General features: G+C 40.3%; 1 protein-coding gene across 1 annotated transcript; it reads left to right on the top strand.

Moving 5' to 3' along the window:
- LOC147186622 (ferric reductase 1) lies at positions 1-24,913 on the top strand. Its single transcript, XM_086102559.1, has 14 exons — positions 1-148; positions 347-483; positions 1,140-1,237; positions 1,357-1,438; positions 5,994-6,242; positions 7,310-7,411; positions 9,687-9,843; positions 12,723-12,830; positions 13,854-13,969; positions 15,348-15,434; positions 17,644-17,735; positions 18,679-18,737; positions 19,745-19,888; positions 24,804-24,913. Exons 1-14 carry the CDS (start codon positions 1-3, stop codon positions 24,911-24,913), a joined length of 1,689 nt encoding a protein of 562 aa, XP_085958685.1.

Consider the following 24,913-nt stretch of genomic DNA (forward strand, 5'->3'; position numbering starts at 1 on the left):
ATGGTTTGGAGCTACAGTTCCGGTCAAGTGACAGACAGCTGTGAGAACCTGCACCCCCACCACTCTGGACTTCACGGACAAGGTGACAAAGCACCCTTTACGATCATTACAGATCGTAGAAACTACAGTTTCAAAGAAGAGGTTACAGGTAAATTGTAGAAGTAGGGGTTGTTTATGTGTACCTGTGCATAGTTTTAGATCCATACACTGTATTGCTCACAGGGTTAAACTATATTTTCAAAGTTGCCCCAATCGCAACTTATGTTATTTTCTGTCATTCATTATTGTCAGCTAACGCCACTGTCATTTCGTTGATGGATTGAAATCGTGTCATTTTCTTTCTTAGTTCAACTTCGGGCCACAGGTTCCGAAGCATTCGTTGGCTTCCTATTACAGGCGAGAGTATCAGGGGAGTTGTCTCCTGTAGGTTCTTTCACTCTGAGAACAGGAGATGCTCAGCTCCTGAACTGCAGCCAGAAAACTGTGAGTGTTGGGAGATTCTTACACTGAGGTAGACAAACGTATCGCGAAACATGCTGTATTATTACACATCTTGCAAATCGTTTACTCAGTGAGTCCCACAAAGTGTTTTTCAGCTTCCCCTGTGGAGTGACTTCATACTATTATTTCAGTGCCAGATTCTGACCCAATGTGATCTGTTCGAACCATGTCTGATTGGAAATTGTTGATGTGTCCCTCTCCCAAATGAAATGTACACTACAATTTAACAGCCAATTTGTGTACCATAGTAGATCGATGTTGATGATGCCACAGGGAAATAGATCAGAGCTCACTCTCAAACTTTCAAAGCAAGCTGACATTGAAACACACACAGACGAACAACCATCCACGCTCACACTCACACAGAGGGACAATTTCGAGTGTTCAATCAGCCTGCCATGCATGTTTTTGGAATGTGGGAGCAAACTGGCGTACCCGGAGAGAACATGCGAACTCGACACAGGTAGGCCGGAGCCAGAATCGAACCCTGCACCTCCGCACTGTGAGGTCGACGCGCTTACCACTGTCTCACCCCTACACACGCACGCACGCACGCACACACTTTAGCACATACATTTTGGTATGATGAGTGTCAGGTGAATACGTTTTTTTTTTGTTTTGCTTTTTTTCTGAACCAGCATTCAGCTGTTTCCCATACATCAAAATCACGAAAGACCTCAGTTCAGATGATATGGAGATCAGAAGATTCTGAATTTGCAAAACCTATTCAGTTCCAGTAAGTATGGTCAACTTCAAGGTTTTTCTCAGCTGCATTCAGAAATTCACACATCTCTGTTGACTTCACTCATGTTTTTCTACAATCATTATTGAAAACACAATTGGGTGGCTTTGCAGCGCTTCCTTTGTGCAGAACTACAGGACATTCTGGGTTAACATTTTAAGCCCAATGCTGATCTTCAAAAATGACTCTTTGGATGTATTACATATGGACTTCAGCAAGACAGCAGAACAAGCAGAAATAGTACCAAACTCAACAAATCAATCCCTTTTATCATGGGTAAGTATTTCATATTTCCCTTCAGTAATACGTAAAATCAAAACATTTGCTGGCTCTGCACACATTCATGACAACCATTTTGACTCTATCTTGGAATCGAGCGCCATTTTTGGCCTTTCATCGAGGTCAAACTTGATCAAACTCCTTGAGATTTTATCTGATTGCCTCTAGATTTTTGACACATTGAAGATGAGAAGTTATTGAAGGGCTGATTGTTGGGTAGCACGCACCACTTTCTCTCATGGAGAGCCACGTGGTATTTCTCAGAACATTTATCCCGCTTCCATATTTTTTTCTTAAATGTCCTCCATACTGTACAATTTTAATAGGGGGACTGTTTTAACAGGGAGAAACAATCTTTGAATTTGATACAGAAAAAAAATTGCTTATTTGTCGCACTACAAGGCACACCTAAAAGCCTTCCATTTTCTTAAAAGCTCACAGCGCGCCTTAATATCCGATGCGCCTTGTGTATGGTCATTACGGTTATATTTCGACCCCCAAAATGGCTCCTTGCTCGAGACATGCTGACAACGCAGAGTTCAAATTTAATGTTACACAGTCGAACACGGAAATAGAGCAACGGCAAGAGAGTTCAACGTTAATGAGTCAATGTTATAACTTGCTGTTGGTTAAGTGAACTGTGTCGCTGCTTTATTAAATAAGTTTTACTGACATCTGATCGTTCTCTGTTGGTGTTTCCTTGAGCGTAGCTCCATCTAGTAGAGGCATTGTTGTTGTTGTTGTTTATTGAACATAAAACATACAGTAATAATTTGACAGAAAATAAGGTAGATAAAATAGTAAAAAGAAAGAAAATCAGTCTTCATTCAACACAGTTATTATGTTCAAGGGAGTAGGAAGAAGTAAAAAACGTATCTAGTCCTACCCCGTTATGTGTTTATATCTAATAAATCATTTTTATATCAATCAGATAAGAAAAAAAGTAAGAAGAAAGAAGTCTCCATTAAGGCTCATACTTTACCCTTAACCGTGATATTTTTACAACTTTTGGTTTGTATCGGGATTATATACATCCACACCCTGGCACTCTTGTGTCAATTTTCTCTTGTATTCATAATGGATATTTCAATACCTTTCTCTATTTATCAACTTAGTTCTGATTTATCATTATATTTAATGTTTAGAATTTATTATTTTAACTCTGATTGATGTCGGTTGTTTGTACTATTTTTTTGAATTTGTTTTTGAACTCAGCAAGCGATTTACTCATTTTCAGGTCCGTTTCGAAATTATTCCACAGATTAACACCTTTGATAGATACATTTCTTTGCTTGATGTTTGTTCTTGTTTTGAGTTTTTTGAATAAGTTGGTACCTCTTAAATCATAGCTGCTTTCTCGAATTTCGAAAAACTTCTGAATGTTTTGGCAGAGCAGGTTATTGTGTGCTTTGTACATTAATTGGGCGATTTTAAAGTCAACCAGGTCATAAAATTTCATCGTATTTAATTTGATAAATAGTGGATTTGTGGGTTCCGTATATTTTGATCTATTAATAATTCGAATTGCTTTTTTTTGTAGTTTTAGAATAGGGAGTGTTTTTGTTTTGCAGGCATTTCCCCATATTTCCACACAGTAGGTCATATATGGTAATAATAATGAAGTGTATAATGTGTACAAAGATCTCTTATTTAGCACTTCCTTGGTTTTGTAGAGGATCCCTACGGTTTTGGCTATTTTTCTTTTTACGTTATCGATATGTGGCTTCCAACATAGTTTTGAGTCTATTACTAATCCGAGAAACTTGGTTTCATACGCTCTTTCTATCTCAATTGAGTTTACCATAATTTTAGCTTGGTGTTTGATTGGTCTTGTGCCAAAAACAATTAACTTCGATTTTTTCAGGTTAAGTGACAATTTATTTCTGTCGAACCAGTTTTTTAATTTGTTTAATTTGTTTTCTACGGTTGTCAGGAGCCGTTTCAGATTTATTCCAGAACAGTAGAAAGTTGTATCATCAGCAAATAGGACACATTTAAATTGTTTTGAGACCTTGCAGATATCATTTATATATAAGATGAATAGTTTTGGACCAAGCACTGACCCCTGAGGAACTCCATGAGTGATTTTCAGTTGATTCGTTTTTTTATTGTTGAGCTGCACGTACTGATATCTGTTTTCTAAATAACTTTTTATCCATTTATAAGCTACACCTCTAATGCCATATCTTTCTAGTTTTTTCAATAATATACTGTGATCTATTGTGTCAAAAGCTTTTTTTAGATCTAGGAAAACCCCAACAGTAAATTCTTTGTTGTCTATATTAGTGGCTATTGCTTCCACAAACTCCATAACTGCCATTGAGGTGGTCTGTTTTTCCCTGAAGCCATATTGATTCTTACTTAACAGCGCATGCTTTTGTATAAAGCTATCAAGTCTGCGAGAAAATAGTTTTAATATTTTTGAAAATTGTGGTAGTAGTGATATTGGTCTATAATTTGTAAACAGATGTCTTTCTCCACTTTTATAGATTGGAATAACTTTAGCAATTTTCATTTTTGATGGAAAGATACCAGCTTTGAATGACAGGTTGCATATGTGCGTGAAAGGTCGCACTACATATTCTATAATCTGCTTTATTATTGTCACATCAATATTAAAGCAATCAGTTGACTTTTTATTTTTAAAAGTTTTTATAATATTTGATACTTCTTGTTTTACAGCAGTAAGGAACATCGTGGAGGTGTTTTTTTCTACATATCTATTTCAAACAAGTTTGTTGGATCAGGAATTTGTTGTGCTTGGTTACTGCCGATGTTGACAAAATACTCATTAAATTCAGTTGCTATTTCTGCAGTTTTTTCCAAAATAGTATTTTTGCCTTTGATAAAATACTCTGGATAATCCATTTTTTTAGGACTATTTCTGATTACTTGGTTAAGTTTTTTCCATATTTCTTGTGTGTTACTTTTATTCTGCTCTAATAGTGCATGATAATGATCTCTTTTACTGGTTCTTATAATATTTACTAGTTTATTTTTATAGGTCTTATATTTTTTTCTGCTTCTTCAGTTATCAATTTTAAAAACAATTTATATAAATTGTTTTTCTTTTTACATGCGTTTTCTATGCCTTTCGTTATCCATGGCTTACTTGGGTCTTTATACTTTTTGGAGACTTTAGTTAATGGAAAATGTTTATCATATAAGGAGATAATGGTAGACTGAAATACTTCAAACACTGTATTTGGGTCTTCGTTTGAATAGACCTCGGTCCAGTTTTGTTTTTCTAGGTCTTGCTTAAAAGCATTGATGGAGCGTTGGGTTCTTAGTCTTATTTCTGTTATGTGAGTTGTTGACTTTGCTTTTCTATCAAAATAATTATGAAAAACTGCAAAGACAGGTAGGTGGTCACTTATGTCATTAATGAGAAGTCCACTTTCCATTTTATGATCAATCTTATTTATAAATATGTTATCTATTAATGTGTCCGTGTCAACTGTTATTCTGCTAGGTTTCAGGATTACTGGGGAAAAGCTGTTGCTGTACATAGTATTTATGCAGTCAGTTGTTTTTTTGTGTCCATTTGGGTTTAATAAGTCAATGTTAAAGTCACCACATATTATTCGTGTTTTCTTATCGTTGTAGTATCTGAGCATATCTGTTAGTTTTTTATTGAATGTGTCAATACATGATCCTGGTGTCCTATATGATGATATTTGATGCCTTTTTATTATGTATTTCAATGGTTAGACATTCCATTAGGTCTTCTATTGTGTTTGTCAATCTCTCGATTTTACTGCATTTAAGTGCTTTGTCTACATATATTGCAACCCCCCCTCCTTTTTTGTTTTCCCTATTAGTTGCAAACATTTCATAACCTTCTATTTCCATTTCAGTTGTTTTATCTTAATCAAGCCAAGTTTCTGATATGGCAATTATTTTAAATTTATTGAATTTAGTCAGGTATTCTTTGATATTTTTGAAGTTTTTATAGAGACTTCTACTGTTTAAGTGTATTACTGAAAGTGCATTTTCAAATTTTATATTAGTGTTGAATTGTTCATCCAGGTAATAGTCAGAGTTTGTTACCCTTTGTTTGTTCTTGAAGAAGTTATTGTCTGGGTCCAAATTGTTCTCGGGATCGAATGGCTTATAGTCAATATCTTCAAAGAGTTGGAAGTCCATGTTTTTGGGATGTGAATTTCCCGCTCCCACGCGGTCGTCGCTGGCTCCCTCGCGGTCGTCGTTGGTTCCCTCGCTGTCGTCGCTCGCTCTCTTGCCGTCATCACTGGCTCCCTCGCGGTTGCTGGCTGGACGTCTCCTGGGTCCCTCGTGGTCGCTGGCTCCCTTGCGGTCGTCGCCGACTCCCTCACGCTCGCTGGCTGGCTGCCTCCCGGCTCTCTCACGCGCGCTGGTTGGTTGTCATTGTAGATTGCGTCTTATAATGCAGTGTGCCCATTATATGAAAACAATTACAAAATAGGCCATTCATTGAAGGTGCGCCTTCTAGTGTGTAAAATATGGTACTAAAATTGTTTTGCGATGCATGTTTTTGCTACTGCAGGAAATTTCCAGTGAGGATTGTGGTGTCACTAAAGTGTGTTTCAGGCACCCATCAAATTGTGCCCCAGAACTCACGACCAACTGTTACTTCATGTCCGCCATCATGTTGTCAGCGAGTGACACGGTCATCCAATATGAGATGACAGGGACCTCTGACGGATACATCTCATTTGGATTTTCAGATGATCAGACAATGGTAGGGGAGTGTATTATTTTATAATTTACATTGAGGTTAGCTGTGTTCTTTTTTTTTTCCAGGTTCAGCACCGGCCTGCCATTGTTAAAAAACATGAACGTTAAGATATTTTTTAGGGGCTGCTGTTTCTCACCGAAGAGGAAGGCACTGTTATTTAGACTCCTCAAACAATATTCTATGTATAAATGCCTGCAAAATTCATCAATGTTGAAGGCACACCAATGAATTCATGAATAACACACACACATGCACACAGACACACACACACGTGTGTGTATATATATATATATATATATATGGATGGATGTGTCAAGTTATGAGTGAAGCGAGAGGGTCACGCGTCGTTCGCAACAAATGAGATATTTTGGATCCCCAAAATAGCAGACCCCAACAAGAAAGAACACTGTACAAAAATATATATATATTACAAAAATCGCACCGTAAGAAATAGAAAACAGAAATCGCTGGTCAAAAGTGAGGACCAGGAAAACACACCAAAAAACCCGATAACAAAAAGCGCTTGCACGAAAGACAAGGATAAAAATAAACTCAATACTTTCAAAACGAACACTGTACTACACAAGAGAGAACCAACGTCTAGAACAAGAGCAATAATCACGATAATGAGAGCGAGAATAAATGACACACGGGCAAAAGCAGTGGCACGGCATACAATTCTCCGGCAAAGAAAAGCCAGGACGGACCTAATATCCAAAGTGCATCATGACAGATTGGCAACAGGTGTGCAGCCAGCAATAATGCTCAGCCCGCCACCTGCTGCCAAAACCAGAACATGACAGGATGTATGGATGTATGTGTGTGTGTGTGTGTCTGTGTTTTGTGGAGTAGTTAAATGAACTCCCATTTTATTTCAACGGCCTTTAAGACACGAGACTAAACTACTTTCCAGTTTTGATCAGAAATGGATGGTACTCTCGAGTAAATTCAAACTAAGCAAATTGTGAAAATGACTCTTTGTATTAGATCAAAATCAAAGTGATCAAACTTTCTCTTCTTACTCATTCAATTGTACTTTATTGTTTTGTGTCTTTTTTTTTCTTTTTCAGGGAAATGATGACATCTATGTGTGCGGCAAAGCAAGTAACGACCTCGTGCAGTTGCAGCATGCTTTTTCAGTAGGACGGACAATTCCACAAACTATTCCTCTGGTATGGAAAATATCTTACACATCATATATTCAGTGTTTGGGACCGTGTTGCACTCATTTGGGCATACCAGCACATGAAGCAGCCTCGCCCCCAATGCATCTACAATTTTGGTAACAGAAAGTATAGTCTGTGCAGAAAAACGTGCACATTGTCAATTTTGTTCAAGTGCAATGGTTTAACCTGGCGTGTTTGTGAATTTGGTCCCATCGGGGAGGCATGACAAGGAGATGTCTTCTATGGAAGCATTATTTGCATGTGCATTGTTCTATGTAAACTTTCCAATCTTTCCCCTTTGGTTCAAGTAACCTTTTAAATGCTGTCCACCTGTTATGTTGCACGGTGGTGGTAGACCCCAAAAAGCAGGCAGGAGGGAGGAGCAGGGTGAACTTGACAAATTATATTTAATAAAACAGAGAAAACTGAATCCAAAACAAAGTGCTAACAACCAAAACTAATCCAAAGTAGCAAAATAAAACCATGATTGTGGCAAAAAACTAACAGGAACAGAACCATGACAGAAACAAACATGACAGTTGCAAGCAAACAAACAAAAAGCAACGAACAAACATGACAGTTGCCAAGAGCAACAATGACCCGACCCTGAGTGTTCGGGCAGGAGTCCTTTTATACAACTAATAATTACATAATGACCAACAGGTGTGCAACTGCAGGGGGAGCCCTACATTGCCACCTGTTGGTCCCAAACCAAATCATGACACCACCGTAATGTGTTTGTGTGTACCATGTCCAGTGTCTCGTGATTAGTAGAAGCGTCCCAGACACCTCACGACCAATCGTTTAGTATGGCACACTACACGGGCTACGGCGCGTCAATGAGTGTGCTCCGCTCCCATTAATTTGATTCATTCTTTTTGATAATTTAATGGTCGAGTGATTGCCCGACAATCTCACAGTGCGGAGCTACTGGGTTCAATTCCAGCCTTCCTGTGTGGAGTTTGCATGTTCTCCGCGTGCTGCGTGGGTTTTCTCCGGGTACTCTGTTTTCCTCCCACATTCCAAAAACATGCATGACAGGCTGATTGAACACTCAAAATTGTCCCGAGGTGGGATTTTGAGCGCAGTTGGTTGTTTGTCTCTGTGTGCCTTGCGACTGGCTGGCAACTGGTTCAGGGTGTCACCCCGCCTACTGCCCAAAGACGGCTGCAATAGGCTGCAGCATGCCCCGCGACCCTTTTGAGGATAAAGTGGATCATAAAATGGATGGTTGGATGATAATTTAACTGTCCCCAGTCAGAGTGCCGAGTGTGCGCGGGCACTCTTATTTTGGTGCACTCTGAATAATAGATTGATTATCCTAACTGAACAGTAAATTTGAACGACGCTCGATGTCTCCGAATGGTTCCAGTTGAACCAATGAGCCTTTCGGAGCATATTTCCAAATGCGGCCATAATTGAGTGACTCGAAACGTTGAAACAAGTTCTTTTTTACAGTCACTGATGGAAAACAGTCCACACCACAGATGTTGGCATGGCTTCAAAAGGGAAAAAAACAAAAACAAAAAGCGGGCGACAATTACTCAGGACAACATGTTCATCTTGCAAGTGAAGAGCAGCCAACCTATAGTCGTGCTGGGGCTTTAGATTCTGATTGACTTGTCAGTGATGTGTCAGATGATTTATGTATGGATTTATTTACGCATGTGTATATTTATCTACAATATATTTTATTAATAATTAATATGACTTCTGATAATGTACCTAATAATGATTTCAATTTGTCGTTCGCTGTTACCAACCCCCTGTTTTACCTGGTAACAGTCCAACGGAATCCATCTGCCGGCATAACGTCATCGGAATCCCAAAAATATAACTGTACACCATTACAGTGAGAAAAAAAAATGATGTAATCAGATTACAGGTTGGCTGCCGCTGCTCAACCCGTATTGTTTCGTGTTTTTTGTTATTGTAAAGTGTCCTTGGGTGTCTTGAAAGGCACTTATAAATAAAATGTATTATTATTATTATTATTATTATTATTATGCAAAATGGGGATGATGTCACAGGATTACTATTTCCACACAGATAATGAGACACCTCATTTCCATCAAACAACACCCACCTCCGCCCCACAACACCCCGACCCTCCAGGCACTGTAAAATTTGTGTGTTTAGATAAAATATGTAACATTTGTGAATTTTGACCAAATGGCGACATTTAATAATGTAAGCCGAGCTGCATATAGTTTCCTTTACATTTAAATGTGACTGTGGGGGAAAAAAATGGTGATTGAAGTTGTTGCTCAAAATCTTCCAGGGAAATATTTCGGATTTAAAGGTGTCCATGCACGACAGAGTGATCAGCTGCTCCTTCACCTCGTTCAACCCGATTTCAACTCGAAGAAGCACCGGCGTTACAGATCCACACAGATCCTATTATCTTATGTTTGCCTATGGATCCAGCAGCAGCAATGGTGAGAACATTAACATGATTTAAATGTCGATGTTATGCAGGTTGGAGTCAAATGCAAGTCATTCATATCTTTCGAGTTTCTCACTTTGGAAATGTGAAATTTGTGTCCTTTCCCTTTAGGACATAGGTGTCAAACTCAGGTCCTGGAGGGCCGCTGCCCTGCATGTTTTCCAAGTCTCCCTGTTGCAACACACCTGATTCAAATGAACAGGTTCAATGTCAGGCTTGCGCAGAGCTTGCTGATGATGTGATCATTTGAATCAGGTGTGTTGCAACAGGGAGACTTGGAAAACATGCAGGGCAGCGGCCCTCCAGGACCTGAGTTTGACACCTATGCTTTAGGACATCTTATGAATATTTATAAGGATTTCACACATTTTTAGACTTTATTATCTTTTCCAATGAATTTAAATGGGTTTCAATTATTGGCAAATTTGTGGGAGGGACCGTTCGTAATACCCCGCGGATACAGTCACTCAACAAGTTGTTTCAATATAGATATAAAAATATTGGTCCATCTTTTCATCAGATCAATGATCAGTGAGTCTTTCTTTTTTTTTTTTTTACTCGCTGATTGAGCTCCAAAATCCTACTTTTCTAAAGCCTACTTTGTACTTGGTGCACATTATTTTTGGTGAGATACCTCTTCTGTTCACTGTTAAAAAAACAACAACAACAAAGATCCAGTTCAAAAAAATGTTACCTCATCAAACACGACCTCTCTCTCTCTCTCTCTACAAACTGTTTGAAAAAGGTGATAAAGAAGAATACATAAATAATAGATATGCAGGATACTAATATGGGCTTCTTGTGACGCAGCAATCCCTTAATCCAAGAATTTTGGTGCAATTGAGACAAAAGACCATTTATTTTTGACAGGTTTTGGTCTGACCGCAGACCGTATGAAGTGTGGATCCCACAAACGCAGACTCAGATAAATGGCGATGACAAAAAGGTTTATTCAGGAAAAGCGAGGGACCGACAAAGTACTCAACAAAAGGTGCTGGCAAAACAAGGAGCCAGAGAAACCGAACAAGAACACAAAGCGCTTGCCAATTACAAGGACAGAATGATTTTCGAGAACATCATAAAAATAATAGAGGTTAGTACAATAAAAAGAAACCAAGTACTAGTGATGGGTCCAGCGACACCGATGCGTTGACGCATGCGCCGGGCTCACAGAGCAAACCACGTGTCGGTGCATGTGCTGCTTCATTACGTCACGTGATTGACACGTGAACTGCACCGGCGCAGTTTAGACTGCATCAGCTGCGTCGACACAGTCCAGGCTGCACCACTCAGTCCAGGGGGCGTCAACTCAGTGCAGGGGGCGTTGACGCAGCAAAAGCCCGCCGCACAGTGTTTATAAGGAAGTGCGTCTGGCGACACGATGCCACCTGTCGAAACAAGCCAGACCTCACTCACGCTCGAATAAAAATATATGTTTGGGCAATACGGAAAACACACTGATTATCAGAAAAAAATCTGTCCGTCTGACTTCGCGCGTCATGTCGGCTGTCATATAATAGGCTATTATTATATGAGAAGTGCTTTATGAACGTTTGTACTGTACGTCATACTCCAGTTGATTGAGAGGTCCCGCCTATAAGGGGGAGTTCCAGAAAGTGACTGCGAGTGAGCACACCGCATGTTTGATGACTCTGCCACATTGTTATTAAAAGTCACATAAAACGCGCACACAGCAGAGAGCAGCAGACTATCGACTGCTGAGATGCGCTTCACTCGAGTGATGTTGCTACAGTACGTGCATATTATGGAGCAGCTTCCAGACAAACACAAATTGTCCGCCGTGTAGAGCCATTTTGATCTCCTTTTGGAGACCAAGGTATTTATTAAAATCTCCTTGTCTCACCAAGTGCCTCTCGGATTTTTGACATGTCTTATTCCATTGTGTGTGTGTGTTCTCCACAACAGGGGAAATAGCATGCATTAAACACAACACACTGAAATTTAAAACACCGGAGCATCTTATTTTTCTAAATCAAAATTTGTGAAGACAAAGCCCACAAGCATCCTCATTCACATGATTTTCACATTATTGAACCACATTGAATGATACAGTATGAATGCATGGATGTGAATGATATTGTCAAGGGTCAAGGTCATCTTTATTGTCAAATATGCTTTATGTATGACATGCAGCATAGATGAAATTTCTTCCTCTCAATCCTCAGTGCATATATGCATGCTAACATGCTGTGCATTAAACACACACAGCTAAGAAAGGATGGCAGCTACACTGTATAAAAAAGACATGTAATCTGAACAGTATAGACAATATAAACAATATAAACAGCATAAACAACATAAACAATGGCGCTTGTGGCTATTGTGGGTAGAGTGAGGTAGTGCATTGTATACACTTCATCATCAAATCAGTCTGTTCAGTCTGTCAAGTGGGTTGGCTGCAGGGATTTTGAAGGTCCAGCAGGTGGCAGTGGTCAGCGACACAGTATCAGCACAGTATCAACACAGTGTGTCATTGTGTCGACACGCCTCACGAGGCCTCATGGACCCATGTACTTGTACTTGGCAAGTACAATACCAAGACGAAACAAATACTCACAAACGCGAATGACTATGACGAGGAGGGCGGCTAGAAGCGTGAACGAGAGATAACAAAGCACTTGGGCAAAAGCGGTGATCAAGAGCAATAGTCCGACAAAGAAGATGGGTAGTCGGTGTCTTAAGTAGGCCACCACTCGATTGCCTGATCCAGCACAGGTCCACTGCTGAAAGGTGACGCCCCACACTCCAGCTGGTGCTGAAACACTCACGGAACAAAACAAAGACAAAGCAAAACATGACAATTTTAAATTGTTAGCAGTACTTTTATTTTTGTTTCCTTTTCCCTGACAGGACAAATCCAGGTACATACAAATACATTCCTAAGTGCAAACAAGGTCGATATTTCCAGGCCTCAACTTGTCAGAACAGCTGGATGGCCTCACATCATCAAAGCGCATGGTGAGATCGATTTTTGAGTGGTGGGTTGCACCGTTAATTTCTCTCTGTGAATGTTTAACCAGTTCAAGGTGGGAACGATTCGTTTATAAACTATTCATTTTATTTCTCCGATTTCCGTTATTTAAATTGTCTTCGCCACTTATAGTCATTTAATTAAATAATTTAAATTCTGACATCCCTTTTCTGCATCATTCATGACAATGATTAGAACATTTGATATACAGTGGTATCTCTACTTACGAAATTAATTGTTTCTGGAAGAAACTTTTTAACTTGAAAATTTTGTAAGTAGAGACATGTTTTGCATGTAAATGCCCTAATCTGTTCCAAGCCCCCCTGCCCCCATAATTCAGACATAATTGTCTTCTAAAGCATAAAAATGTATCAAAATATGTAACAAATACATGTTATAATTAAATTATTGCACAATAAATGAAAAGTGTGCATACTGTAAAAAACAACATCAAAAAAAAGAATAAAAATAATGGTCCTTATCGTCGTTTTTTGCCCTTTAGTTCATGTTCTCTCTTAGAAGTGTTTTTTACCTGGCGGTTTGTCAAGAACTGATCCCAGGACGTTTGATTTTGTCGACTTTTAACAATCCTTCGAAAGTGTCCAAGGCAACGGCATCGTGAGCGATCGCCCGACTGGTGAACATTTTTTCTGGGTGATTCACATTTACGTAAAACTATTGCAGCGCCTCATGGCCCGCGGGGCAATTGACGAGGACGCTGCATCGACACACATAGACTCATCTGGTAGAGGTCTCTCTTAGCCAGTGGGATGCCAGGATGGTGCTCGGTAATAGCCAATGGCAGAGCAGCTAGAAGTATTGTTGAGTTCAGGAAACTCAGAGCTGCGAGTCGCAGGCCAAACTGTATTTTTTCCTTTCGCATCTTGAAATATTTTTCGTAACAAGACGCAATATTTTCCTGTTGAGACGTTTCATCACTTGAAAATTTTGTATGAAGAGACATTCGTAAATAGAGTTACCACTGTAATTTATCCAATTGTTTTTTTCAGGTGCGATGATGCTGATAGCCTGGATGACCACAGGATCCATCGGGATGATGGTAGCCAGATATCTGAAAGGAGTGGCCAAGGAAAATCATTTATTGGGCAAAGATGTCTGGTTTCTGGTGGGGATCATTGATACAATGTTGAAAATTGTCTTTTTCAATACAATACAGTGAACATTTTGAAGGCCATCACTTTTGATGTTTTAATTCTGATGCACAACATATAGAAATATACACTGTTTCTATAAATATACACTATTTCTCATGAACAACTCCTTCAAATATAGCATAATTCGCAAGGCAATTACAGAAGCCTACCATTGAAATCACTCCTCTGCCCGTAAATTGTGTTTAGCGGTGGATGCTAAGGAATGTCCAAGTTGGATTGAAATGTGTTAAGTGTCCTCCTTTCTGACACAGATGTAAGGCTGTCTGCTGTAACACTCAGAACGAACCTGTGTACATGATTGAGGGCCTTTACCATCACAGCGTGGTAGAAAATCTTCCGTATCTTTTTACAGACGTTAAACAAAGCTGTCCTTTCCTGTGCTGGGGGTCAGTGTAGGTAGTTCACTGTATCCTTTTATCTACCTGCACACCAAGGTGCACCTTTAGTCAAACTCCCCACTGTCACCAAAACTGGGTCCAGATGAGCTGTGGTCCTCCCGAGTCTGCCACGATTTCCTTGGTCTTGGTGGTATTTAAGCCCAGACGGTTGAAGTCAAACCATGTGACATAGTGGAATCAAATTCATTTGGACCTGCTCTTTGATGTTTGTGTGTAATTGACCCAACACGTTCCTCAAAAATGTTTTTGTGGTGCCCTCCATTCACCTCTTTGTATCGTATCACACCCACGATCGGGGTGTTGTATGATGATTATAATGTTGGCATTGAAGGTGGCAAGATCCAGCAAATTTACCACTGGCAAAATTCAAGGATCTCTCATTTCACCGGCAATGGACCAAAAATAAAACAAAACAAACAAAACAAAAAAACTGTGATTTTTTTTTTTTTTTTGTCTCACTGCTATCATCAAAGCGATTCTGTTTCTGGTTCTGATCGATGGCTTTTGTGATATACATGGGATCCTTTCTTTCACTTTACGGCACATAGCTCACCAGATTGGGACCACTTTGTTCTTGGAAGTGAGTTTTTCGAAGCTTCTTCCAAGTTGGATGTGTCCGGTACACCTCAGAAAGGAGCTGTCCGCAGGGCGTCCTGATGAGTTGCCAGAGCCACCTCATCTGGCTCCCCTTGTTATATATACAGTTGCGAAAAGGTTCTGAACAGAATCAGAGACACGGGGTAGGCTTGGTGGAGAACGGCATCCCCCAAGAATCGCAGGGGCCCAATTTACTTACATGCATTAGCTTTGCACAGGAAACTGTGTTGAGCTTTTAAATGTCATACAAATATTCATCAACTTCTACCATCGGAATGATCAACTCTGTAAGTGGCCAATATAATCCAATAGATTTGTACTTTTGATTTTGCAGGTCCATTTTTCAATGATGGGTGTCACAATAGCAGCCACAGTGATCGCCTTCCCTCTTTCCTTCATATACGTGAAGACCTGGTCTGAGGTCAGTTTACCAGTTTTTTCCATTCTCCAACTGTATTATACTGCCTGACAGAGATCATAGTGAAAAAGATTTGCTTTTGTTTTGACAGTACTGTAACTTCAACAGTGATGGATCAAACTAATATCCTTGACTTCTAACTTTGAAACTAGGATCCATCAACTTGTGTAAATGTAATTCAATGAGATGATTTGGCGAGATTTGGTTTCACCATCAGAATGGGCCTTTGACGGAAGTCTGAACCACAAAAATGAATCCGTGCTAGCTGTTCTGCATCAGAAATTTCAGATTCTGCTGTATAGTGATCCCTCACTTATCACGGTTAATAGGGGACCAGAACTGGCCGCGATAAGTGAACAACCGCGAAGTAGGGTTTGTCTACCCTCCCCTAGGAATTTTTGTGTAAGTGTACTTGGGTACCAGGACGTTAAAAATATGAAAACAGTATTTATACTATAGCTATCTCTCTTTCTCTCTCTGAGATAAATTTTATTTAATATATTTTATATTTTTGGTTGGTTGTATTTTTTGTTACGGGCTGTTCGGTCCCTATACTGCCGATGTCAGAGTTTGGTTCGCGTTGCCAGCAATAACTCGGAATCGTTTCCAGTGAGGGTTGGACTCCGCCAAGGCTGCCCTTTGTCGCCGATTCTGTTCATAACCTTTATGGACAGAATTTCTAGGCGCAGCCGAAGCGTTGAGGGGGTCCGTTTTGGTGGCCTCAGTATTGCATCTCTGCTTTTTGCAGATGATGTGGTACTGTTGGCTCCTTCAAGCAGGGCTCTCCAACTCTCACTGGAGCGTTTCGCAGCCGAGTGTGAAGCTGTTGGGATGAAGATCAGCACCTCCAAATCTGAAACCATGGTCCTCAGTCGGAAAAGGGTGGAGTGCCCTCTCCGGGTCGGGGAGGAGATCTTGCCCCAAGTGGAGGAGTTTAAGTATCTTGGGGTCTTGTTCACGAGTGAGGGCAGAAGGGAGCGAGAGATCGACAGGCGGATCGGTGCAGCGTCTGCTGTGATGCAGACGTTGTATCGGTCTGTCGTGGTAAAGAAGGAGCTGAGCAAAAGGGCGAAGCTCTCAATTTACCGGTCGATCTACGTCCCAACCCTCATCTATGGTCACGAGCTATGGGTCGTGACCGAAAGAATGAGATCCCGGATACAAGCGGCCGAAATGAGTTTTCTCCACAGGGTGTCCGGGCTCTCCCTTAGAGATAAGGTGAGAAGCTCGGTCATCCGGGAGGGGCTCAGAGTAGAGCCGCTTCTCCTCCACATCGAGAGGAGCCAGATGAGGTGGCTCGGGCATCTGATTCGGATGCCTCCTGGACGCCTCCCTGGTGAGGTGTTCCGGGCATGTCCCGCTGGCAGGAGACCCCGGGGATGACCCAGGACACGCTGGAGAGACTATGTCACCCAGCTGGCCTGGGAACGCCTCAGGATCCGCCAGGAAGAGCTCGAAGAAGTGGCTAGGGAGAGGGAAGTCTGGGCTTCCCTCCTAAAGCTGCTGCCCCCGCGACCCGACCCCGGATAAGCGGTGGAAAATGGATGGATGGATGGTATTTTTTGTTTTGTTTTCACTCCTGCCTACTGGTAAAATGTTCTGTACTTCCAATGTACAGTTGATACTGGGGCACTGTTTAGTAATATTGGGGCTCCTTGCCCCAGTAAATGGGGGTCTGGTAACACCCCTGATTTTAGTACTTGTCTGAAAGTACAATTTATCAAGGACAATAAATGGATGAGAGCCTGGATTGTGTTAAATTGCGTTTCCTTTGGCCAGTACAAAATCATGGACATCAAAGGTCTTTTGATATTTTTATTTGCTGATTGTTTTTTTTAGGTTAGCAAGGGGATTGTTCTGCAGTTCCATCAATCCATCCATTTTCTTCCATTTATCCCGGGTTGGGTCATGGGTCCCAGGAGCTTTAGCAGGGAAGCACCGAGTTCCTTTCTCCCAGCCGCTTCATCCAGCTCTTCAGTCATTCACCTGTTGCATGTCTTACCGGCCAAATTCATACAAGGGCGCTTTACACATTTCTGTGTCCAGCAGTTAAGGAAGAAGAGTGACGGCAAAATTGGTTGTTTGTGCCTATCAAAAAGGAAAAAAAAGCATTACATTCACACTCAGACAATAAGAAGGAAACGTTCTGAACACTGAATTATAATTTGGCCATCAAATGAGACATTCACTTAAAATTTCATGGTGTGTGCAGGGGACACATCCTGTCCTGGGATGCCTGGTTATGATTTTGTGTGTACCCCAACTCACACTGGCTTTGCTGCGCTGCGGACCACAAAATCCCCTGTAAGTACTGCTGCATATTGTTCGCCTATGATCGATTTGCTTATTAAAAAATATATTCCATCCATTTTCAACACCACTCATCCTGTTCATGTTTGCAGAGATTTTTCTTTTGAAAATTGTTAGACGTGATACAACCCCCCTCGGTACATATAAAGCTAAAGGGTAGAGGGTGGAGAATGTTCCACATATTAATATATGTATTAATATATATATATATATAGTATATATACAGGTATTGATATATATATATCAATCAGTGGCAGGCGGTGTGTTTTGGACCCGGGTATTTTGTGATCTAATCCACCCGCACGCATTGATAGGAAAGAGGCCTTGGCGTGGCATTAAAGAGCATTTCAGGTATTTGACGATATTACCAAACAATTGTTACCTTTATCTTCCAATAAATCACCTCAAGAACTCCAAACCTCGATCGTACAATAACGTTCTTTACCGTGAAGTTTTTATCAATATGAAAACTCAAAATAAATAGCATTGGCAGAGATGCTTTGCATAACTCCCTGTGGATGCAAAATTGATCATTCACCCCCACCCACTTCCTGCGCAATCCCACAAGTTCCGTTTTTCTTGAAAAATACACCTTGAAAGTGAATTTTCAATCAGCTTCCTCAATCTTAAATCACGGTCCGGTCCGGCCCGCCCATCGAGCTGAACCAATGAGAAGATGGATAAACTCCCTCGTCATGGGGCCTGCGGGTGGCTTTCCGGGAGGCGAATCTCAAATCTGATTGGCTAAAAGAAGAACCAGCCATTTCAGTGTGTGCGTGCGTGTATTTGGGACCATCTCAGCGGTTGTTTCCGAGTTTTACCATTCAATGTGTTTTGATGAGGAGCAAAATGATAAATTTGTCCCACAAAGAGCGAAAGAAGGCCGCTTATTTCGAGCCTTGCATTACTTTTGTTCTATAAATGTTTTCTTTGACAGGAGGCTTCTGTTCAACTGGTCTCATGCTTTGATCGCAGTGGTATTAAAAATTCTGGCGAGTAAGTACTGCGCTTTTACAAATACACATCACAGTCTATTTTCTTTTTTTTTTTTGTACAGTGGAACTGCTGCCGTGGGATGTCTGAACGAATATTGGCACGTTTCTCGGAATATATTGTGTTGAACCCTTGGGCCTAGTTGTTCAAAGTTAATCCAGACAGATTTTGAATCATGGATTGGATAAATTCTTGAAAATGGGCAGACACCAAATTCTGAAATCGGTTTGATGACGGAAGCGGTCGTGATTGGGGAGCCTCCCCTTGGTGCACATTTGTGTCATCATTTCGAAACTTCTAATTATGAATGAGCACACATGCATGTGCTCCATTTGATGGACTCTCAACACCAAAGATAATTAGCACCATTGGTCAGCAGAGCAAGGTACGTGAGCGAGGCACGTGTGGTTTTGTTTAAAACCCACCAATTGCAGCGCACACATGGAGGTGTACAACCCATACTCGCTCACTTCCACACCATCAATGAGCAAGAACTGATCCCACACTGCCCGGAAACCAATCAAGCGAGTGTACCACCACACCATCAGCAATAGTGTAAAAATATTCAATCAACTCTAATTAGAAACTCAATATTTACAGACATCAAAATGTTCATAAAATAATTTCTGACAGTTGCATCCCTTACTACATGTCCAGTCACTCTCTCATCCTGAGAGATTGTCAGGGGTACCTCATGTCTTTCGTGTCAGCTGGCTCAGGTACATAAATTATCTCATCATATGGGGACATCCCACTATGACAAAATATGAATATTTCTGACTGATCCAAGTTTGTTATGAGCAAAGGTGATTAAAGTATGACGGATTAAAACAGGGATTTCAAAAATCCAAATAAATTGTCACCAAATTGCACCTTTTGAACAATTGGGCCTCTAGGTTCCACCACAGTATGTTTCATTTCCATTCAAACATAAATTTCAATATTTGAGACGATAGATGATTGCTCAGGAGCAGCTCTTTAACCAAATTCTTCTCTTTTTGGTGCACAAGTTGCAGCGATATTCACTGGCCTGAAGATAATGGACAACACTATTGATCAATGGCTGATGAAAGTGATGGGTGGGCTGGTCACCTGGGAGGCTTTGTTCTGTATCTTGTTGGAAATCAACTTCAAGCGGAAGGTTGATGCATCAGGTGAATATACTGTACTTTGACTGCCATTTACTTTTTTTTTTTTTTTACCGTATTAAAACTTTGACCACAAAACATATTTAAATCCATGCATCAATCCATTTCCGGATCCGCTTTATCCTTACAAGAGGCACGGCCGTGCTGGAGCCTATCTCGGCTGTCTTCGGGGCAGTAGGAAGGGGACACCCTCAAGTGGTTGCCAGCCAATCGTAGACGTACAAAATCAAAACCCACAGAATTTTTAAGTTTAAAAAAAAAAAAGGCAAATGAATTATTGCAGGGATGAGAGTGGCTAGTGCGGAAAAAAGCGGAAGGGGGCCGGGACGGGGGCGGGGCCACTTACAAAAGTGGCACTAAACATGCTGAAGTGTATTCAATTTACACACTATTTGAAACATTAACAGAAAAAAATCCCAAGATTGTTCACTATTCTTTCAAGTGTGCAATTTTGCTTATGCATTCCTGGTGAGCACCAACATGTAACTTCAAATTTGCTGCTCAAAATCAAAACTAAAAAACGAAACACATTCCCTGCCATATTTAAGATTTGTTCATTACTTGTATTCATAAAGTGTTGTGTAAATGTGATAAAAAGCTGTTGATTCTTACCTCATGCAGTGATAGTGAAGTCCCACACTGTTTACTATATATGGGTTATGAATGTATTTTATGATATAAAGTGGATGCCTATTTACAGTATGTACAACAATATACAGTTTCGTAAGGTACAATACTTTATTTTCTCTTCATTTGAAGCTTTTTAGCAAGCGCTAAAAGCTTATTGGTCCTCTCTGTCTTTTTCCACTCTCTTTTTAGCCAACTCTTCTTGTTTTTACACATGCTCCAGGCTGTCGAAAAGCGCTTGAGATCGAGTAGTTACTTTTCAGTGGAAATGTCTGCTTTCCATCCTCTCGATGCATATAGAATGACATCGTCACACACTGTACACAGAGCTTTACCGGCGACATCGAGCTTTTTCACGAAATCTGACACAAGCACAATGGTTCCTCTTTACTGTTTCCCACTGGGGACACCGTCAGCTTTCTATCCAACCAGTCCCATTGAAACGTGTTTTTCAGATCCGCATCTATCTGACGCACTTTAGCTTCCTCGCGAGTCTCGATAACATTCAGGATTTGCGAGAAAGGGGTTTAGGAAGGCGAACACGGATTGGTTGTGATTTGCATTTGCCGATAGAGCGACCAATCACAACAAGTTAGACCAGTGGCGGGCCGTGCATTTCAACCTTAGCCCTTCAGTGACGTCACATACATGAACACAATAATTTCAGGAGCATTTAAAACCATCAAGGATGCAATTAAGAGCAGGAAACTACATTTACAGATATTGTCAAAAATAAAAATATTTAAAAATACTAAATAAAATGTGTGTTGTGTGATCTTAAACAAGTCTGTCCAATAAATTGCGCAATGTCACAGTTTCATATAAGACACCAACCACACAATAACAAAACAAACTATTCTTTGAAAATAAAGTTAACAGATCATTTGCATTTTGAGAATAGGCTATACAACAGCAAATAACTGACGATGTTGAGCAGCTGAGATTGAACGAACTTTAGTGCACGAAGGTGACTACAATGCGCCATTATAAATTGCAGGTGAGCAGATTTATTTGATACATTTTTGATACATTTTTGTATCATTTTATTTCGTTAACATTAATTTAATACTCACGAAATAAAATGACAAGAAGAAATGTAAAATAAAATTCATTTACTCACCAATGTAATGCCTGTTCACTGAGCTGCACATCTACGCGAGTGTCCCCAAACGTTTTTAAACGCACCATAGCTTGTAAGTGTCCAGCCGTGCTCTGATGTTTCCATGCTGCCTTGGTAAAACAACTTAAATTGGTAAATCCAGTGTGGCTCCAAACACCAAATCGGTCAGTTGCAAGCAATAGGCATTCCCAGCAGCGTTTCTCAGAGGCTGTGAGCCACGGGTACCGTTCATAATTGCTCATCTGAAAATGACGGACAAACCCTTTTCCTTGCTGGGACAGGCTAGCTAGCGCAGGAGTTGGGCGACCTCTTTGCACAATAATCCGCAACCAGATCAACGTCTTCTTCTTCGGCCATTTTGGGTTAAAATGCAGTGATAGCTCTCTCTAGCAGGCGCTAATCCAATCACCGAACACGCACGTCCAGTGTCGACGTAAGCCCTTCTAGCTGGCCTTGGTACGCAGACTCATGATCTGATTGGCTATTGCAAGCTGACTGTGCCGGTTCACTTACAGCGCACAGGGGCCTGCACCGTTTAATCTGAAGGCCCCGAGCAAGTTTAATTTACCTGGCAACACAAGCTAGCTGAAGTATGATTGGTTAAAAACTCTACCATAATAAATAAGTTATTTATCGAGTGGCTTTCAATGTTATTTAAAATAACATTGAAAGCCACTCGATTAAGTGGAAATAATATGACCTAAAGAATACAGAGAATAATTTTGATTACATATTTATGAAAATAAAATAAATTAAATTTATGTTATTCTCAGAAAAGTAAATTTATTAAATTTACTTTTCTGAGAATGTTTAGGCCAGCAGAGAAGGCCTTGCTGGCCCTGACGGAACGCCACTGAGTAAGACATTGTTTTTAGCCCATAGAGGAAGTAACGACAAACTCACGCTTTGCGATAAAAATCGGGATTCAAAATGGATGCTTGCAAATGTTACGTGTAAACATTACGAGCCCCGAATCTGCCGAAGACAAGTCCGGAACCCCCCCACAGAATTTTTTTACGGATTTGGAACAATAGGTACATTTTGACTGGAAAAAAAGCGGAATTCCGCCAAAAAGCGGAAAAAATTCATCACTGATTATGAATTGATCTTGCCACATTGAACCAACTAATGCAACATTTATCGATTTAAATACTACAAAATATATTTTAGATGACATTAAAACTGCACAAATCATGTACAAAATAATTTAATTTGCCGCAAGTACTCGGACGTTGTTCAAAGTCAGAGTTATGATTTGAGGGAAAGAGGTTTTTTTTTTAAACTAATATACTGTAAAGCAGAGGTCCCCAAGCTTTGTAGCCTCACAGACCGGCTTATTGTGTGACAGATAAATACAACAAAATAATATGATGTGACCTGCATGAAAACTTTGGTATTTTCGAAACAAAAATAACCATGAATCATGACACGAGGAACGTCCTATCTGGCCGCAACAGTCTCTGGTCGCTATGGTAACATTGAAATGTGCCTTCAAAATAAGATACACGGCAAATACAAAGTGCATGAAAAATACGACTCACCATCGCCGCATATTTAGCAGAGTGGGCTTGGTGCGTGGGAGTCTCTTCTTGAGATAAATCCATATTTTAAGTATGACTCCTGATACGGTCTATTAAATGTAACCTTCTTTTTCTTGAAAGTCGTAAGCTCCTCTTCTGTCTCTTGGCTGGGCCTTTTCCCCTTCCCATAGACGTTTTTTTTTTTTTTTTTTTTACACATTTTACCAGCTCCTGGGTTTCATTTTGGCGGTAACCTATCACGTGACCGAGACGCATGCCATGACCCACATCAAGAGTAACACACTGTAGATGTATGTAACAGAGAATCTGGTAATTTTTTCAAAATAAAACATCTTTCAGATTTCAAAATAAATAAAACATAAGTAATCTAAGGTCTTTAATTTTCTTTAATCACCAAATGACCCACGGACCGGTACCGGTCCTCGGTCCGGGGTTGGGGACCGCTGCTGTACAGGATAGATGTTTGTGACTTTGTGGAATGGTTAGGAAATGAAGGTTCAGTTACACATTTTAAAAATACCATATGTTTCAAACAAAAATACTAGAAAAATACACACATCAGGCTGAAAAAAACTTGAAAAAATGTACATACTACCTATATGGGGGTGGGGGGGTCGCTACTTCTTGGGGGTTGCTTCTACTTGGAGCTTCACATTAATTGTTGTAAATGCGTGCATCAAGTTGGCTTTTTGTGTGTCGTGTCATTGAACGTTTTGTTGCCATGAAGTGTGTCGAATAGTAAGCCGTTACTTCACCATTTGTCTTTTTCTCTTAGCTTTATCATTGATTGTATTTGTCTGTCGTGAGGATAAACGGATTAGAAAATGGATGGCTAGGTGTATTACCTGATCACATATAGCAAACGAAAAAAAAAAAACAACTGCTGACATTCTCGAACAGAATTGAACACAAAGCTGTTCAAGATTCAAGATGTGTATTTATTATATGCATAGTAAAAACACGATGGTAGCCCCACAAATATTCATGTTCTACTATTTCTTCGGGTCCCCTTCACTCTTTTGCATTGTCCTCACTTAAATTAACTATGATTGTATTTACAGTACATCTCCACAAGATTGTCAAGGTTGCTCGAGAAAAAGTTCTGACTGCTTCTTTCATAAGCCTTTATTATTATTTTTTTGTGTATGTACTGTGACGGCTTTTTTTTGTTTGTTTGTTTGTATTTCAGATACTACAATGGTAAGAATCAAATATGTTAATACCAAAAAAGACTTGAATCCTAATTTTTATTTCTGTTTGATGTTCCCTATAGATAAAAGCTGGTGTCCTGCTGGTGGCCTTGTACATCACTGGAAATGTAGTTTTTTTGCTTGCCTTGTTGTTTGGAGTTGGGATGTCATAATTTGAACGAATACACATAAAGAAATTGTAACTAGGGGTGGGTGTGTCATGATCATGTTCTGTTAGTGTCCAGCAGGTGGCAGAGACGTTCCTGGTTTTCCTGCTACTCACCTGTCTGGCATCATAATTAGTGGGACTTTTTTAAGGACCTCATGGAACCATGTCAAGCTGTCGGATAATATCACCTCGATCAAGTCATTGTCCATATGCATTTTGTCGAGACGCTCTCTTGTTCCTCTTCTGAATCTCGTGTGCCTTCTTCACCTACCAGGTCTCCTCCATGATTCGGAGGGCTTGCTGGGTTGCACCACAGTATGTTTCAACTGTTGGGGAACCATACCAGAGGACAGACTGCTGTTGATATGGGCCAAAACCTCCTGA

The sequence above is a fragment of the Hippocampus guttulatus genome, chromosome 21 (genome assembly GCF_054856545.1).
Source record: "Hippocampus guttulatus isolate MCC_2025c chromosome 21, RoL_Hgut_1.0, whole genome shotgun sequence".
Lineage (NCBI taxonomy): Eukaryota > Metazoa > Chordata > Actinopteri > Syngnathiformes > Syngnathidae > Hippocampus > Hippocampus guttulatus.

Bases quoted from the DNA above. Each gene is read 5' to 3' on its own strand.
- LOC147186622 (XM_086102559.1), top strand. From the start codon at position 1: ATGGTTTGGAGCTACAGTTCCGGTCAAGTGACAGACAGCTGTGAGAAC. The intron at 149-346 runs GTAAATTGTAGA...TTTCTTTCTTAG, and splicing joins TTTCAAAGAAGAGGTTACAG to TTCAACTTCGGGCCACAGGT. The intron at 17,736-18,678 runs GTAAGTACTGCT...TTTCTTTGACAG, and splicing joins TGCGGACCACAAAATCCCCT to GAGGCTTCTGTTCAACTGGT.